Source organism: Opisthocomus hoazin, chromosome 1 (genome assembly GCF_030867145.1).
Source record: "Opisthocomus hoazin isolate bOpiHoa1 chromosome 1, bOpiHoa1.hap1, whole genome shotgun sequence".
In the NCBI taxonomy this organism is placed as follows: Eukaryota; Metazoa; Chordata; class Aves; order Opisthocomiformes; family Opisthocomidae; genus Opisthocomus; species Opisthocomus hoazin.
In genome coordinates, this window is record NC_134414.1 from 61,722,457 (window position 1) to 61,739,770 (window position 17,314).

The 17,314-nt window shown below is 40.1% G+C and overlaps 1 protein-coding gene across 5 annotated transcripts; it reads right to left on the reverse strand.

The window, feature by feature from the left end:
* Window positions 1-2,147: 2,147 nt before the first annotated feature.
* TGDS (TDP-glucose 4,6-dehydratase) lies at window positions 2,148-17,210 on the reverse strand. Of its 5 annotated transcripts, none has more exons than XM_075423765.1 (12): window positions 17,012-17,210; window positions 16,153-16,219; window positions 15,646-15,714; window positions 12,253-12,343; window positions 11,094-11,236; window positions 9,387-9,485; window positions 8,489-8,548; window positions 6,777-6,820; window positions 6,330-6,495; window positions 5,719-5,777; window positions 3,688-3,785; window positions 2,148-3,290 (listed from the first exon to the last, which is right to left on the reverse strand). In XM_075423765.1, the coding sequence occupies exons 1-12, from the start codon at window positions 17,128-17,130 to the stop codon at window positions 3,190-3,192; spliced, it is 1,116 nt and encodes a 371-aa protein (XP_075279880.1). In that variant the 5' UTR covers window positions 17,131-17,210; the 3' UTR covers window positions 2,148-3,189. The 5 variants fall into 5 exon arrangements, with proteins under 5 accessions (XP_075279880.1, XP_075279870.1, XP_075279861.1 ...); XM_075423755.1 differs by having other exon boundaries at window positions 2,149-3,290; window positions 16,989-17,098; XM_075423746.1 differs by lacking the exon at window positions 3,688-3,785 and having other exon boundaries at window positions 3,235-3,290; window positions 16,989-17,092.
* Window positions 17,211-17,314: the final 104 nt, after the last annotated feature.

A 17,314-nucleotide genomic window follows, 5' to 3' on the forward strand; every position in this document is an offset into this window, starting at 1 on the left:
AAGGGATGTGCTGGAGGGCAGGCCTGGTGCACCAAGGTAAGAGGGCAGCGATGCTGGTTTTCCCCAAGGCACACGGGATTTCGGGGGGTGCTTCCTGAAGATCTGATCCAACCCACAGCAGTAACCCCAGAAAGAGATGTGGGACTGACAGCTGTCCCCAGATGGCTTCCCTGTCGTGAGCCTCTTGCCCGTGATGGAACGTGGGCAGAAACCCTCCGCCAAAGGCCAGCCCTTCTCCTTTAGCAAGCATTAGCAATTTACGTGACATGCACCTTCACTCCATTTATGTTCTTACTGGTGTAACCTCAGTTTGTTCTGTGACAGAAACCTTGAGAAAAGCGGACCCAAAGATTGCTGCCTTCACAGTATATTACACCGCTACCTTGGCCTCCTGCAGCAGTGCTTCTTTGTATCTTCCAAGCAAAAATCATGAGAAATAAAACCTAAAAGCATTACACTTCTCCACATTAACAGTTCACCAGTTGATCCTTTGTCCTCTTCTACCTACAGAAGCCACAAGGTTAATGGCAAAATAAGCTGTTTTCTTTCACAATAAAAAGATTTTTTCCTGTGAAAGCAATGCTCCTACCAGAGCACTCGCCTGCCAAGGCAACCTCATCTACAGCATCAAAGTAACTCCAAGCAAAAGCCTCCTAGATTAATGTTTTTAATATTTTTTAAATGTTTGTGCATGTGTTGCTTTATATACATATAAAAATAAAAGTAGGAACACCAAGCCGAAAAACCTCAAACACTTGGAAGGATTAAATATTCAAAAACAGTCAAACTAGAACAGTTTCCACTGAAAATTAACAGGTCCTTTTGAAAAATCCACTCTCAGTGACATCACTTGTTTGGACAGTCACATAAACGTCAAAGCTTGTATTTTCAGCAGATAAACATTAAAAATAACTTTCAAAAGATCTATTAAATAAACGAATCACACACTACTGCTTTCTTCTGTGTATTTCTGATCTGGTAACATCAAAAGTTAACTGATTTTTAACATTTCAAAGACACTGCACCTACTTGCAAGATTAAAAATAATAATTTAGTAAAAATAATCTATAATGTCTATTCGTAAAATTAAAGACATATAACACTAGAAGTATTCCAGCAGAAGCAGATGTGGAAGATACATACTTTCATGCAGCTTGCTCAGAGCAGCTGCCACAGCAAGCATAAGTAACAGCTAAACCAGGTCTCTGCAGTACATCAGCTATTTCTGGTATTGACTTTTGTAAAATACATAACAGTAAGATGGATACGCAACTCTTTGCATACTGTAAGAAGGCTGTGTCACAAGAAAATATAAAAATTTAGAAAATATTTGAATGTTACCAGCAATGTGCATTTGACAATGAAATTTAAGTGATTCGTTGGTGGAAGTTTCAGGTTACGTACCTGGTAAGCCAAGTATTCTAATAGCCTAGCACATATGAAGCCCCGTAGCTCCTGTCTTTCCCAAACGGAGGTTTTGGCTACCAAACCAAGTATCAGAAACCCAAAAAACACAGTGCAATGCAACTCTAGTATAGTATTCTCATCCCCTTTTGCCACAGAAAACTCTCCCTCGGCGACATGTCTGCAGGCTTCAGAACACACCCTTGGTGCTCAGGCCAGCTTACCCTCCAGCCTTCTCTTCAGGCGACGCTTGCCAACCTACAGCAGCGTTTGGCCAACAGCTCCACGCACCGCACCAGGGGTCCAAGGGCAGCACTGCCGGCAGGCTCCCTGGGGCAGCACCACTAAATTCTGGTGCTTCGCTACAGCCGAAACTCTAGCAGGGGCAAAGCTAAGGCACAGGCCCAAGCTCCATTCTTCCCGCACCCAGAGCAACAAGGAAAGGACTTCTGCGCGTATTTGTGTTTTGAGAGTCAACTCCCGGTTTCTGAGAGACCCGAGAAGCCGCAGCAATTTACGAGTACACCACAGCGTCCCAGCCCTGTGCTGCTGCAGCTCTGCCCAGGGGCAACACAGGGGTCTGGGACCGTGCCAAGCACAGAAGCCGAAGTGATAAAACCAAGAAGACTTGGTCTGCCACGTCAAAGGCAAACAAGTGAGGACAGTTCTTCCTGCATCTTGAAAAAATTAACAAATATAAAAAACAACCCACCATCTACTTTTTCAACATCTTTATTTAAATAACAGAAACCAGTTACACTGTAACTTTTATTATTAAATCAACTTTGAAAAAGATTCATTCAGATATTTCTACAATTGAGGTTTCCTCCCGAACCTTATGTTAAAACTCAAATATTGCTTCATCTTTACAACGTTTGTCACCCAAAAAAACCTGTCAAACGCTGCACTGAATAAGGTGTGCCAACCACAACTTACAGGGAAAGAAGCATTTAAAATTTTACTCCATAAAGAGCTTTCATATCACAGGAAATAACATCACTGGAATGTTAACTCTGTTACGGTATTTCAGGTTTGTTACAATTACAGTTAAGAAAATGAAATCAACATGTAAAAGACAGTAATACAGTAAAAAGACTACATGCAAAACAGAGCAAAGTTTAAGAAAATGCTTCTGGAAATATCAGTGAGACACCTTCTCCCCCACCCACCCCCTTAAAAAAAGGGGCATTTAAAGTTACAGAGTAGATGACAGTTTAATCCGCCATCTACAGAAGGCAACACCGCACTAACAGAGGAAAGGACTGAACCATGTGGCTGCCATATCCGGCTTCTATCAACTGATTTACACTCTCCAGAAAATATGGCATTTTTCCTCTTGATTAAAGATAAAAAGCAACTCTTTGAAGTGACAAAAATAATATATTACACTGTAAAAACAGACTAATACATATGAACGATTTCAGAACTGAAACAAATTTCACTGAAAGTCCCAAAAGCTGTAATCACAATTAATTATTCTAAATTAATAAGGCAGATCTGACATCAGTTACACTAATTAATAGCATTATAAATATTCTTCACCCTGTACAGTTCTTTAAAAATCACTAACCTAGTGAGAATATAGTATTGCACCAAAAGCTGAAATTAACAGGTTCGACTTATAAAGTGCTGAAACCCTCCCAAAGCTGCGCTGTGCTGTAGTTGCGCGTCCACCATGGTTTATGTATCTTGAATACATTAAGAGTTCAGCGTGGCCACTTGATCGCAGGCTTCGAAGAAAAGGCTGTATGAGGTAGAACGAACTCCTTCGGGTTCCTCGCCACCCTATGGACCAGTGAGCTGTGCAAACGGCTCTGCCACAGGAAAGGGCTCCAAAGCTTTCTCCGAGTTTTTCCAGTTGTGAAAGTTCTCTTTGTACCATTCAACTAGTATGAAGAAAATGCTGATGAGTCAAGTTGACCAGCCATAACAGGGGAAATTTAAATATTCCACAGATCATGACTAACGGCACGCTACTAGTTCATTATGCAAAATTATAACCTATAATATTTTTTAAAATCTGGTTTAGGTTTTATAAATTCTTTACGCAAGACTTTGAGCATTAAAATGTGATGCATTCTAGTACCTGATGCTACTGTATTGTGATTAACCTTTTTTTTCTTAAATCACGTACATGAGCTACTTCAAGCTACCAATTTTATGCAAAATTAAAATGTTCAATTCATTATCTTTAGCTTCTCATTAACTAACCTATATACCCATTTTCCTCCCTGTCCATCCTCCCAACACTTAATCTATTAGTGTACAAGGCTTCAGTCCTACTTGTTTTTTTTATTCCTTCTTTCCAAGCCACTTTCGGTCTCCATCCTAAGTTGTGCATTTTTTCCGAATTCATTGGGTATCTCAGGTCATTGGTAGGTCTGATGAAGTATAAAATGCACATGGAAAACAGCTTGATTAGACTTTTTCATTAGTTAGAGATGCAGTACTTCATGTTGTCTTCAAACCAGTATCAAGCATGCTTCAATTTTAAAAATTCCCATCAACACGCACAGATTAAATTGCCTTCAAAAGAAATGTGCAGCAGTTGAGTGCAGCTACAACAACACAGTTCAGTTTGTACAGTCAACTACTTGGAATTGACTATAATAAATATGAGTTAATATCTTGTTGGCACAAAAATGAATGTGAAACTCAAATCACTGTCACTGCAGCTGTGCAAACCAGTGCATTTGCAACTCTTTAGACAGTCAATACACAAGCCACTGTTTTCCAATATCAGCATTCATATTTTTCATCCTGAGAGCCCACAAATATCCACATACTTCAGATCTGAAACACATAGACTTCCAAAGCATTGTCATTACAGTGCCTCATTAGCTCCACAAACTACGTAATACCAAGTACACAGAATCCCAGGCTGCAAGATTCAACACAGAAAGAGACTGCCTACATTCAGGCATGGCACAAATTTTCATTCCCACAGTCTGGCAGGTAGATAGACTAGCCTAGCATTCCTGCATTGAAGGCACTATCTCATACTGAATAGTTAAGCTACATGTGCAGACAGAAACCAGCTACTTATCATCATTATTAAAACATGTTAATCTCAAGCAGAAGCAGAACTAATTTTTCCATGGCAAGTAACCCCCATGACCTTTAAGTCGCTCATTACAGAATTAAATAGTCATTAGTTAGGTATCTTAAGAATCTTTTATAAGGCCTCATTATTCTTCGAAACATGTATTCCTATGTGGTTAGTTTTCCCAAGCCCATTTACAATTAAATATTAGCGGACAGGGCCCGATACACACATAGAAACATCTCAATCTGAATTACAGTGAGACCTACTGAACACTCACACCATGTGAGCCAAGGGCAATTTGCTCAAAGTCCTGCGATATGCTCAGATAGGATTCTGAAGAACACTTCCTTTTAAAAACAAGAATTAGTACATTTAAAAAGACTTCAGTTGCCATGATAACAATCCAAACGTGAACAGAAAGTGAGAATTCTGAAGGCCATAATAATACTTAACTGCTATCAGCAGATACGTCATTTCTAATCACTCTGGAGAAAGAGAGTGATATCTAAAGTAAGCAGAGACTCATTGTTGCTGCAGAAAAGAAATGGAGATAAAGGAACAGAGCCAAACCAAGCCTGGAATTAAGGACGGAAACACACAGCAAAAGCATATTTATAAAAGCCATCCATTTTTGCCACCACCACAACTTTGGCACCTCAGAGTTTTACACGTACTTTTGAGACAGCAGTTTCAGCTTAAGATCGGGATCTAAAACTACCTACACTCCACAGGTGCCCATTTCTGCCTGTGGAGAGTGGCTCTTACCTATAAAGCACCTCTATAGTCTGAACAAGTCACATTAACTCAAAATAGGAGAGCTAAATGAGAGGCGATGGGATTCATCTCACTCAAGTAACCTTGAACACAAAGTACTGAATAAACTGTCTGAACTACCCGTAAGAAAAGACTTCGCCACTGCATAAAGCCTGCCCATTTCCCAGAGCAAACTTCAGTAGAGAGCAGTCTGAAGAAAGTTTGGAGACAGACAGACTAACATTACACATTCCCCTTCAAGACATGCACTGTGACCTAAGGATCCAGATAATAAATGGAAATGCTGTTCTTCCATACAGTGATCTCTACAGATCATAAATGTCAAATCCAGCAGCAAAAAAAAAAAAAAAAAAATTAAGAAAACAAAACAGCTCTTACTCCCTCAAAAGTTTTCCCTCCTGCAAGCAAAAACACTTTTACAAAAAACTATTTGGCAAGAGACCCAGAAATCCTCAGGATAAAGCTATCCTGCATGTGCTTCACTGTTTTCTTACCTGTCTTTGACATAATCCATCCAGTGCTCCATTTCAGATTCCGAACTGGTCTTCTTTATCTGTCAAGAACAAAAACAAAAATCACCCCCACACATCTTGCACTGTCTTAACATATATTTCAAATTAATTTTTTTTTAAACAAAATTTAAGCCTGATTAAAAAAAAACACACATACCACAGACAGAAATGGTCTTTTGTCTAAACTGAGTTTTCAAACTACTAAAAATTATCAAAACTAACAGTTTCAATACTTCTCCTTCCTCCAAGCACTGCCAAACCATTCATAATCAAATTGTTAGATTTTAATAGTGCCACATTCTCAGACCAAAACTGAAGCAGCCAGCATAAAAAAACACTACCAGATGGTATTTAATCATTGTGCCAGTTATGCCCCAGTGGGGATAACTGATGCAGCAGTGCAACCCACAACAGCCTGTACGGCAAACTTACACAGTACAACTGCCACCGAGAGGGTAGCACATAGTTCTGCTACAACTATCTTCTAAGACCCACCGCAAGCCTAAGCTCTCTCAGAGCTACAAAAGGTTTACAGTAGAATTGTTCATGTGTGCAATGACTGGTAAAGAAAAGCATTGTAACTGTTTACTCACTAAACGGATTAACTCCTTCGCAAGCTGGGCAATAGACATCTCGAAGTTGGTTCCAATGTTATAAATTTCACCTGGCTTCCCCTCCTTCAGGACAGTAAGGAATGCTTCTACCACATCAGCTGCGTAAAGGAAGTTCCTTCTCTGAAGTCCAGAACCATGAATACAGCTTAAAATCAGAAAAAGGCAAGAAACTTTGTTAATCCTTAAACAGAAGCATTCAATTTATTAGACTGCGTTTTAAGCAGTTTTACTGTTAGCCATTGCCCGAAGGTACCTTAAGTAGCTAACATGCAGACAATCCTTTAGTTTAAGAAAATCCTATTATTAAAATAAGCAATTCATAACTTAGTTATTAAACTATCATTTTACAAACTATACCACATATTTATAACTGTAATTACAGTTCTATAGCACAAATACCACAAACAAAAAAGTCAAATTACATACCATTTCCTGTTCTGGTGCAACAAAGATATAAACTTTGGAATAACCTAGGGAATTAAACAAAAAAATAAAAATAATTACTCCACTATTTTAGAAGCTGTTACTCTGCAAAGAACATAGGGCTTCACCAGTAAGTATCATTAAGCATTTTAATAAGACACTTTAAATACTTTCAAGTCTTCTTAAGTCTAATCACATAATGCATCAAACCTAGAAATTGCAAGGATTTTGTGGGGTTTTTTAAGAGTAGATGCCTCTACTGAGCTGCAAAGCTTATCTTTCTGGTCAACCATTACAAATCAGTAGCTACAAATGTAACATTTTTACAAAAGAAAATGGTTCTACCAGCAACTATTGCAAACAGTTCAGAACATGGTTTAAACATCCGGCAAGCTGCAGTAAATCTACAGTCAAAAAGCAGGAGTTAATAAAAATAGTAAAATTTGGAAGAGAACCAATAGATTTTCAAGGCAAGTCAACATGGATCAAATGATAGCCACTAGCTTGCACCATAAAGATTTACAATATTATGTTCAGCTACAAGCTTAGATCCCTTCATAATGTCCCAGAAACTTCAGAAGAGTTGGCCCCACTATCAAAGTTTTTAAACTGAAGCCATTAGGAAGCTATTTCAATTTGTTTGATTTTGTTAACTTAGTACTCTAAACATAGCAGCAGACATACTAGGCAAAACTAAAGACCCATCTAGCCTAGTATTATGTTCTCAGCAGTAACTAAAGTGGATACTTGAGGAAGAAAATATATATATATAAGCTGAAAGCAAGTAAATAGTGATGCATCCCCTGAATATACTCCCAACATCATGCAACCTCTAGCCAGACATTTCCCAAGCCACAGTTCAGTGAAAAAACTATTTTAAAAATCATTGCTTATCCACCTGCAATAATGTAGGGAAAAATACTTTTATCTGAAAGAAAAAAAAAAACCAAAAAAACAAAAACACATAAAAAGCAATTCAAATTAAAAAATACCTCTCTAGAGCTGCAAAAATACAGCTACATTTCACACACAAGCTCTAAAATCCAAAGAATAAGTATGATTACCACTATCATTCTGCCTGTGTATTTCCATTCACTAGGGTAGCAGATCTTGGTATTGCCTACAACTCCCTCTCACTAATAACCGTTTTAAATAGCTACCCTGCCAGGTACATATGGACACACACAAAGATTAAGTCACTCTGTGCTACTTCTCACCAGATATCAGATTGCTATAGCTTCATCTTACCTATTTTCTGTACAGGTTGGAACATCTCTTTCTAAACCAGCCATACTGCTCTCTCAGTTTACTTTTTGAAATGTTTACCTTAGTTATTAAACATTCCTAATTACAGCATGACATGCAAGTTAATGTAATTTGTAGGGGAACCCTACCAGACATAAAGCAGTTAAACATCCTTTAAAAACTAGAAAAATTACAAAACAAAGCCATTGTAGTAAAATTCATGTAAATAACTAGAAATCTCTAATCGATGCTTTACTGAGAACCAAAAACCATTTGTTCATTGTACTGATGGTAAGACATGTTAGCATGAGATCAAAATATATAATCACAGGTAAGTGTGGAGAAATATACTTGCAAGAGAATGTCTTTTGAAAAAGTCAGTCCACTCTTCTGAGAAAAAAAAAGTAACATCACTACAACCCTAAATAATGGTATACTGAAGCTCAGAGTAAAGCATAAGTTTAACTTACTTTTTCTGGATACTGGTGTGGTCCATAAACATTACTGCTCCGTGTGATAACAACGGGGAACTTAAGAGAATTAAACACGAATATGATTACCTAAACAAGTATATACCAGTAAAAACCTGTGGGCTTCTTGCCGATCGATAAATAAACTGACACACCTACAGCGCTTATTCAAAGATCTGCAAGCCCTTACAAACACACATGAATTAGGCTATCCATAGGTCCGTCAAACAGGCAAGGGCCTCCAGCCTGCTCAGTCTGTTAGAAGCACCACAAGTGAAATGTTTGTAACCTCTTAAGCTTGCTATGGAACCACCACAGGACATTACACACATCCATCTGGTTGACTGAAGACTGGCTTACTACTACTTATTCCAAGACAATGTTTCACAGTCACTAACATCGCGTTCAAGTCAGCTTTATGTCAAAAACAACATTACAGAAGGAGATACCAAGAACAAAAGACTAAAGTATTCAAAATTTTAAACACTTTTTGCATAAACAAATCTGAGTAACAGGGTTTTTTCCTTTTTTTTGCTTTCGCTATAAGCCTAGTCTTAATACAATTTGAATTTTGCTTATTCTACTTCCATATAAACCAATTTCCTTCAAGCTTAACAGCTTTTTAAATTGCTAATGTTCTCTGACCATTTTATGAAAGAACATTTTTAGACACTGCTGTTCAGATTTTCAAAAAAAATTAAAAACTTTCGACCTCTCTCCACTGTATCTCCACCAATAAGTGGTGGACATCCTCCGACACATCCAAACTACAAGATTATCTATCAGGAAAGAGGTGGCGCTGTGTAGATGAGTACTGATTTTTCTTTTATAATCTTATATACTTAATATAGACACTTAAGTATGGGCTTCAGAGTTTTTGAAGCTTGCACCAACTTACTTGGTACCTTTCCCAGTAAGACTGAACGAAACACTCTGCAGCTGCTTTAGAGGAGGCATAGGGATTTGTTGGACGTTTTGGTGAGGATTCATCAAATTCCTAAAATGAGAAGAGAAATTTGCATTACTCAATTTCTTTTGCCCAGATAAGTCTTAAAGTTACAAAAGCTGCAGTTGCAACTGAAATAAAAATCTCTAAATATCCAAGCACACCAGTCTGAGAAAGTCACCCTTCCACATACAGCAGAAGACCAGTAACAAAAAACAGTCCATTTATCAAACACAGAAGGCAGCTACAATTCCAGCAGTAGTGTTTTTATATTTCTAGCAGAATAACACACAGTAGCAGGTCCTTAGATTTTTATCTTGTAAAATAATCACTGTTGCCACAGGGAGGTTCAGACTCATACTGCCTCAGAGTACCATTGCACCACAGCTAGAAGATTAACCTTTCAGTCCTAAATAAAAGGGGTCCATTCTCCCTTTTCTATGAACTTCATTTCTATAAGAATAGTAGAATTTCAACCCAAAGCCCTCCAAAGCAAGGCTTCAACAATTCTGACCTGTTCCACAACAGGCAGCCTCATGGCTGTCCTGCCACTTTTCTCCTTTGGTGGGTGGGGAGGAAGATATAATAATGAACCAAAGAAAGGAGAGACTCTGTGCTGCCCGAGGTGCAATTCATAGCAATCACCTTAACACGTGATTAAAAGACTCATTGTTCTTGTCTGACTTCTGCCTCTGAAATTAATTGATCCTGACTTACTTTTCGACCTTCCTTCCGCCCCAAAAAAACTCTCTTCAAGAACTTCTGCTATGAACCAGATTAAATCAATGTGCTCTTTTCAAGGCCCAGAAGCAGAAAAAGTTCACTTGAAGTTGTCTCAGCCAAACCACTGGTCTACATGCAGGAAAACGCCACCCTTGAGTATCATAAAAATCTACAGATTGAAGTTGTGTTGAAGGAATTGATAAAGACATTGCAACAATAAGAAAGTGCACATGACTTTTCTGAAATACATCAGTATTTTCACGGATTATGGCACAAGACTCCTTGGTCATTATTATGCCATAGAAAGACAAGCACGCATAATTTGTCTTTTTACTGAGCTAAACTACACTTCCTGAACTAAGGTCAGGCATAAACTGGCAAGAAGCAAAAAGACTTCCATAGAACAACAAGAAACATCTGTATATTTCTTCCTGGAATACAGGAACTGTTTCCTGTTTGAATTGCCAGTACCTACAGTTCTGTTAGCATTTTAGCGGGAGTACAATACAGTTCCCTGACTGCCAAGTTCATAGTCAAGGCAGAGCAGGCAAAAATAAAAATAAAATTTAAAAAAAAAAATTAAAATAACAACATACTGTGTGCATTACTGAAGTCTCATGAATGCTCCAAGGCAAAAGTTGTATAATACACTCCTTTGATACTGTCTCTGAGAGAGTATTCACATGCCATTAACAACCTCAGTCTCACGCCTTTAGGTAGTACGCATTCAATACAAAACATGCTACAAAAAAAATTCAGGACAATTTTGATACTTAGCTTTGTAGAAACAACCGGTGCTTGTTTACAAGTTCCTGTATTGTCAGAAACAGCTCAGAAGTCATACATTTATAGAGGCCAAAGAAAGTTAGACTAATTTTGTTTTCACTATTCAAAGCAAGCAAAGCTAGAAAAACTTTTATGCACCTTCTAACTCACCTCATCGGTGCTACCTCCATACACTTCATCTGTACTGACATAGACAAACTTCTCCACATTGGCTTCATGCGCAGCAGCAACCAGTACATTAGTGCCGTAAACATTCACGTAAGTGAATTCCAGGGCATGCCAAAATGAAAGATCTACATAAAAAAATCCAGACAATTCTGATTAAACTTAGGCAAGACGTGGCTTCCTATTGAACCATAATATTAGAGGTTGCAATACAGCCTGGGACTTTAGCTCTTTGATTGTCAGATAGCAAGGTCATTATTAAACAAAGAGACTTTCTACACTTACTTGAAGGCACAATCCTTGTTCTCAATGAAAGACTGGAATCAGGAGCAAAAGCTTGCTAGCTATGGACCATTCCAAGTGAAACAGCATTGTCTAACTTTAAGTGGCAGCATAACTACTTCCCCTTTTCACTAGGAAGGGCCAAGCTCAGTAAGAAAAGTACCATTCAAAGACAATTGTAAGATGCAGTAATATATACCTATTACTGTTAATTAACTAGCACCTGTTTTAATTCTTGGAATTGTCACACTGACTTCATGACTTTGTGCACATCAAATGTGACAATTCTGAGAAGCATTTTCCAAGAGAATTCTTCAGGGATTTCTTCTCATGATGAAAGCAGTATGGTAGGGATAGCTCTCATTAACAGTGTTACTGAAGAGTGGTGATCAGAAATAGGCACTTTTAAGCGTAATTCATTCTCTCTTTTTAGAATCCAGGCAGAATTCTGAAGGGAGTTATGCCTAATCCTTCAGCTTACACACTGTGCTTTTTCCTGCAAGGCTGGAGCCAATCACATAAAAACTTAAGACTGTGTACAAACTCTTTTTCCACTGTCTTCATGACTCCACCAGTACAATGTCAGTTACATGTGTGTCTAGTTGGAATTTAAAAATGTAATGGAATAGAAAAAAGGGCATTACCATTCACACGCAATGAAAACAGACAACAGTCAGGTGAAGTACTTTTTAAATTAAGGCTGTGAACCCCTTTAAGTTAAAAAGGCCACCAGACATTGAACCGCATCGTTTGTAGAGACAAACTGTACCCTTGTTCCATACTAAGAGAAAAAACAAAAAACATGAGCATATATTTCAAACAACTCATGGAAAATAACATCAAAACATGCAACAATGCTCACCTACATGTGTTTGGGCTGCAAAATGAAGGACTATGTCTATTTTCTCAGTTTCAAAGAGCCGTTTTATAAAATCAGGTTCACAAATATCTCCCTAAACAGGAAAAAAAAAATCATTAACTTTTTTTTTTTTGATACAAAATACTAAGCTTTCATTCGTTCCAAGCGCCACAGAACAAACCATTACAAAGGAAGCAGAAGGTACAAACAGCACTACCAACTGAGTTTGGGGCAATTTATCAATGCCTTATCTAAAATAAGACCAGATATAAATTTCCCACATTTTGAGCAACAGCCTCAACGAAACTTATTTCAGGATTTGTATTACTATTTAACATTAGAAACGGCATCACCCCCAAAATATAGACAACCGAAGTACAGCGTGGTGCAGCTTGAATGCTGAGGTTGAACGGACAGTGACACCTGGTGGCACTACAACAGGTGAAGTGGATTTCCAACTCTGTCAAAATAGATGGTTGGATGTCTTGCAAGGATTTGGGGTTTGTGGTTCGTTCCGATAACTTTTTAACTGATCTACTTAGAAAATAGTCGGGCATCCAAGCCATTATTTAGCTTGACACAGAAGCAACAGCAGCTTGTAAAGGTAAATACAAGCTGAGAAAAAGCGTATAATATTTATCCGTTGGCTCAACTTCAACAAAATAGTTCCTGAGAAGACAGAGTGTTTTGCAGAGGGAGACTTTCGTATTTTCAATAACGAGCCAATTCACTAAAAACAGGTCAAATGCACCTATGCTTTAAGAAGTTCTCAAGCAACAATTCTGAACGACAGTATCAAAGAAGTACTGTATGTCAGAAATGGGAGGAAGATGAACCGACTTTCCTGTTTCTCATCCCTGAACAGAACTGAAACACTCCAGTAAATACTTCAGGCTCACACACTATTTTGAACTAAATGGTTACACTTACTTTTTTTTTTAAAATGAAATTCAGATTCAATAAATCAGTGCTGAGCAACAACAGAAACAGTGATAAAACTGTATCTTTCACACAGCCCCTTAAACAAATTTTCTCAACTTTTACTCCTCTACTCTCCAAAACAGGCTTCTTTTCTACAGCATTTATCCTTCCAGCTCTCTCCTAACCCAGTAACAGTGCTACAGTTCTAATCATAAGGCTTGTCCATCAGAGGTTATTTTTTCCAGTGCATTTTTTCCTATCAGTGTAAACTGCTTGGCTGCATACCAGCTGCATATTAAGCTCTGCTCAACCTTCCTTTAAAAAAAACAACAAACCAACCAAACCCTGAAAAGTTGGAACTAATTATGCTGGTGTAAGTTTTGTGAGCAAACATTCCTGCTGTAGTTCAGAAGCAGTACAGCTACATCATTCCTTGTTACTATATCCCTGCTTCACGTAGCGATCTGGCTGTTTACAGGATGCCTTCTGGAACTCTGTGCTATCCCCGGGAATTAAATCATAGAATCACAGGTTGAAAAAGACCTCTAAGATCATCAAGTGCAACCAACCACCCAACACCACCATGCCTACTAAACCACATCCTGAAGTGCCACATCTATACATTTTTTAAACACCTCCAGGGATGGGGTCCACCGTCCTGGGCAGCCTGTTCCAATGCTGTCCAACCACTCTTTCAGTAAAGAAATTTTTCCTAATATCCAATCTAAACCTCCCCTGACTTGAGGCCATGGCCTCTCGTCCTATTGCTAGTTACCTGAGAGAAGAGACCAACACCCACCTCACTACAACCTCCTTTCAGGTAGCAGAGTTGTAGAGAGCAATAAGGTCCCCTCTCAGCCTCCTCCAGACTAAACAGCCCCAGCTCCCTCAGCCGCTCCTCATAAGACTTCTCCTCTAGACTCCTCACCAGCTTCATTGCCCTTCTCTGGGCACGCTCCAGCCCCTCAATGTCCTTCTTGTAGTGAGGGGCCCAAAACTGAACACAGTACTCCAGGTGCAGCCTCACCAGTGCCGAGTACAGGGGCACGATCACCTCCCTACTCCTGCTGGCCACACTATTCCTGACACAAGCCAGGATGTTGTGGGCCTTCTTGGCCACTTGGGCACACTGCTGGCTCATGTTCAGCAGCTGTCAACCAATACCCCAAGGGCCTTTTCCACTGGGCAGCTTTCCAGCCATCCCTCCCCAAGCCTGTAGCGTTGCATGGGGTTGTTATGTTACCTTAATATACATACAGGCAACGAGGCCCTTCTACAGCATTCATGCATTTTTATTCACATACTGGAAACAGTCAAAAAAATTAGGAACAATAATCAAAAAATAACCAAAAACCCAATTTGGGCATGCTGAAACTGCATACATTTGCTTAGGAGACATCCTCTTTTCCCTTATGCAACCTTTATCCCAACAGCTTGGAGATAAACACTTACTGAAATAAACAGGTAGGTTCAACAGAAAGGTAAACAGCCACGGGAGTCACCAAACAGGTGAGGACAAGTTCAACTCCCAACCTCGCCCGAATCTAAGAGGTAAGTTTAACTTCCATCTACTACCTATTTCAGAAAATAAAACTCTATGTATTTCTCTGATATCCTGCAACCTCAGGCATCACAGCTATACAGAGACCAGCGTCAGTATTGACTTCCACAGAGGGGAAGAACCTCAGCATACAAACCCAGCAGTCAGAACATTTATCCGAACAATAAATCGAAATCCATTGCCTGTCTGAAGATAAAACTGTGGAAGCAGTAAACTAATTTAATTGGCAAAAGCTTAGTAAGAAAAAGGGATACCTTGAATGTTCCCATGAGACCCTGTTCCAAAACAACTATGAACTACACAGCATCAACTGGAGCAAAAGCAAGAGCACAGCCTGATGTCCAGTACTAACAGAACAAGAAAGGCTGCACTGCACACCACGGAATATGACAAGCGGCGGTGTTTGATGGTGCAAAACCTAAGAATTTAGATTAAGCTATTAAATCATTAGATTAAAATCATCAGAGAAGCGTGGAAGAGCTGATTCCGAGTCCATCTTGTCCGTACCATCTACCAAAGTGAAACAATCATCCCTAAAGCCACTCATCTCCATAATCAGGCTGCTATAAATTCTGTACCTTTGTTACACAATAGAATATACCAACTTTCAAAAGGCTACTACATATAAGAGACAACACGTACTGCATATTGTCACAGGCTTCTGCGGGTGAAATATGAAGTCTATCAATAAACAGAAAAAGTAAACGCTGTTATGTCCATTTGATTGTCACATACATTGGCGTATTAGATCTACTAATTCCTTGTCAGGAATGAGTCAGTGTAAGTAATCTCCACTTTACCATAAATGAAAGCAGTGGCTTCTAGTTCAGGGAGCTCTGGAGACCACATTACCTTGATAGGAAGGCATAAAATCAGTAAAAAGTCAAGTTTCCTGGAAAAGAAGGCTTTGTCACCTGGATAAACTTGTAGTTTTCCTTCTCAGAGACAGTTTCAAGATTCTTCAAGCTTGCACAGTAGTCGAGCTAAAGAGAAGTACCCAGATAATATCATTAAGAGGGCTTACTTGTGACAGTCAAGAAGCTAACTCAGATCCAACCTGAACACTAGAAAGTTTGAGAAGAAAGTAAAAACTTCTTTCAAAAGAAAAGCTGTTTTACAAGCAGACATGATAAAGCTTTAAAACCACAAAATTCCAAAATTTATTTTAACTGCAAAAACATCTTAAACAGAAGTTTAGAACTTCAAAAGCTTCCTCTTCTTTGCAAAAAAATTATTTGGGGGGGGGGGGGCACAGGACTGTAAACATGAACAGCACTTAACTTTTTTTTTTTTTGCATAGGAACAATGGATAGTCAAACAAAAATTTAATAAATAACAATAATTCATGCAAATTCCACAGAAGCGCATTAAAAGTCATTTAAAACAGTTTTGCATATCATGGAAAAAAACAAGCTACTTACCTTATCTAGATTTATAATCAGATAGTTTGGATAGTTTTTCACAAGAGAGACGACTACATGTGAAGCACTGTAGGATAGACGAAAAACATTTTATAATTACCTAGTTAGCTTCAAGATAACGGAGAGATGACAAATCACAAATAAGTTTAGCAACATCAAAAGACTTTGAGGGAAGAGGGGGCTGTACTCCAGACAGGAGAAAGAGGAACTCACAGAGTTATTTTAAGACTTGTCAGCATTATTCTACTGATACTGCCTGTAACTGTATACTCTTAAGAAACTAAAAATCAGATTAAAAGTTCACGCTATAGAAACAGAAAGCAGCACTGCTCACAGCCACCCAGAACTGTGACATGCTACATTCAATTGCCATTTTATAATACTTTATACTGCTAAGCTTATACTTTAGCTATCAGGAAGAACCAGTGACTTCTCCCAACTCGCAATATTGGCTCTCGACACCCAACCCTCGCCCACCGCCGCTAGGTGTGAGGGGAAACGGCAGCCTGACTGCCGGGAGGCACTGCACCGCGGGACAGCCTTGTCACAAGGGGCTCACCCCGAGAGCTCAGCCCTGGCAGGGCTTACTCACACCTCCGGCTCCCCCCCAGCGCCGGGAGTCAGCCGGGCAGCAGCCCCCCTCGCTCCCCGGCGCTCCCCGCCTGCGGGCGGGCGGGCGGCCTCCCAGGCGAACCCGGGCCCGCAGAACCGACCCGGGGCAGGCCCAAGGCAGGCGGCCAAGCGCGGCAGCACCGCGGGACCCCAGCCGCCGCGCCCACAGGGAGAAGGCCCACGGCCCCGGCCTGGCCCAGCGGAAAGCCGAGCCCGCCGCTCACATGAACCCGGCGCCGCCCGTCACCAGCAGCCGCTTCTCGAACACCGGCAGCTCCGCGGGACGCGGCGCCCCCGACATCGTCCGCGCTTTACGGCCGCGGCGGCCCTCACCCCCTCTGCCGCCGCGGCGTCCCGACTGCGCATGCGCGGCGCGGAAACCGTAGCTCTCCCGGGAGCTTCACGGGCAGGGCCGCAGCAACCGCAAGAGCCTCCGTAAAGAAAACGCCTTCCCCGCGTTCCCGAACAACGGAGCCCGCCGCCTCGGGATCGACCGACGTGGGCACGCCGTGCCGAGCGGCCGGGTCTTTGCCACTGCCTCTCAACGGCG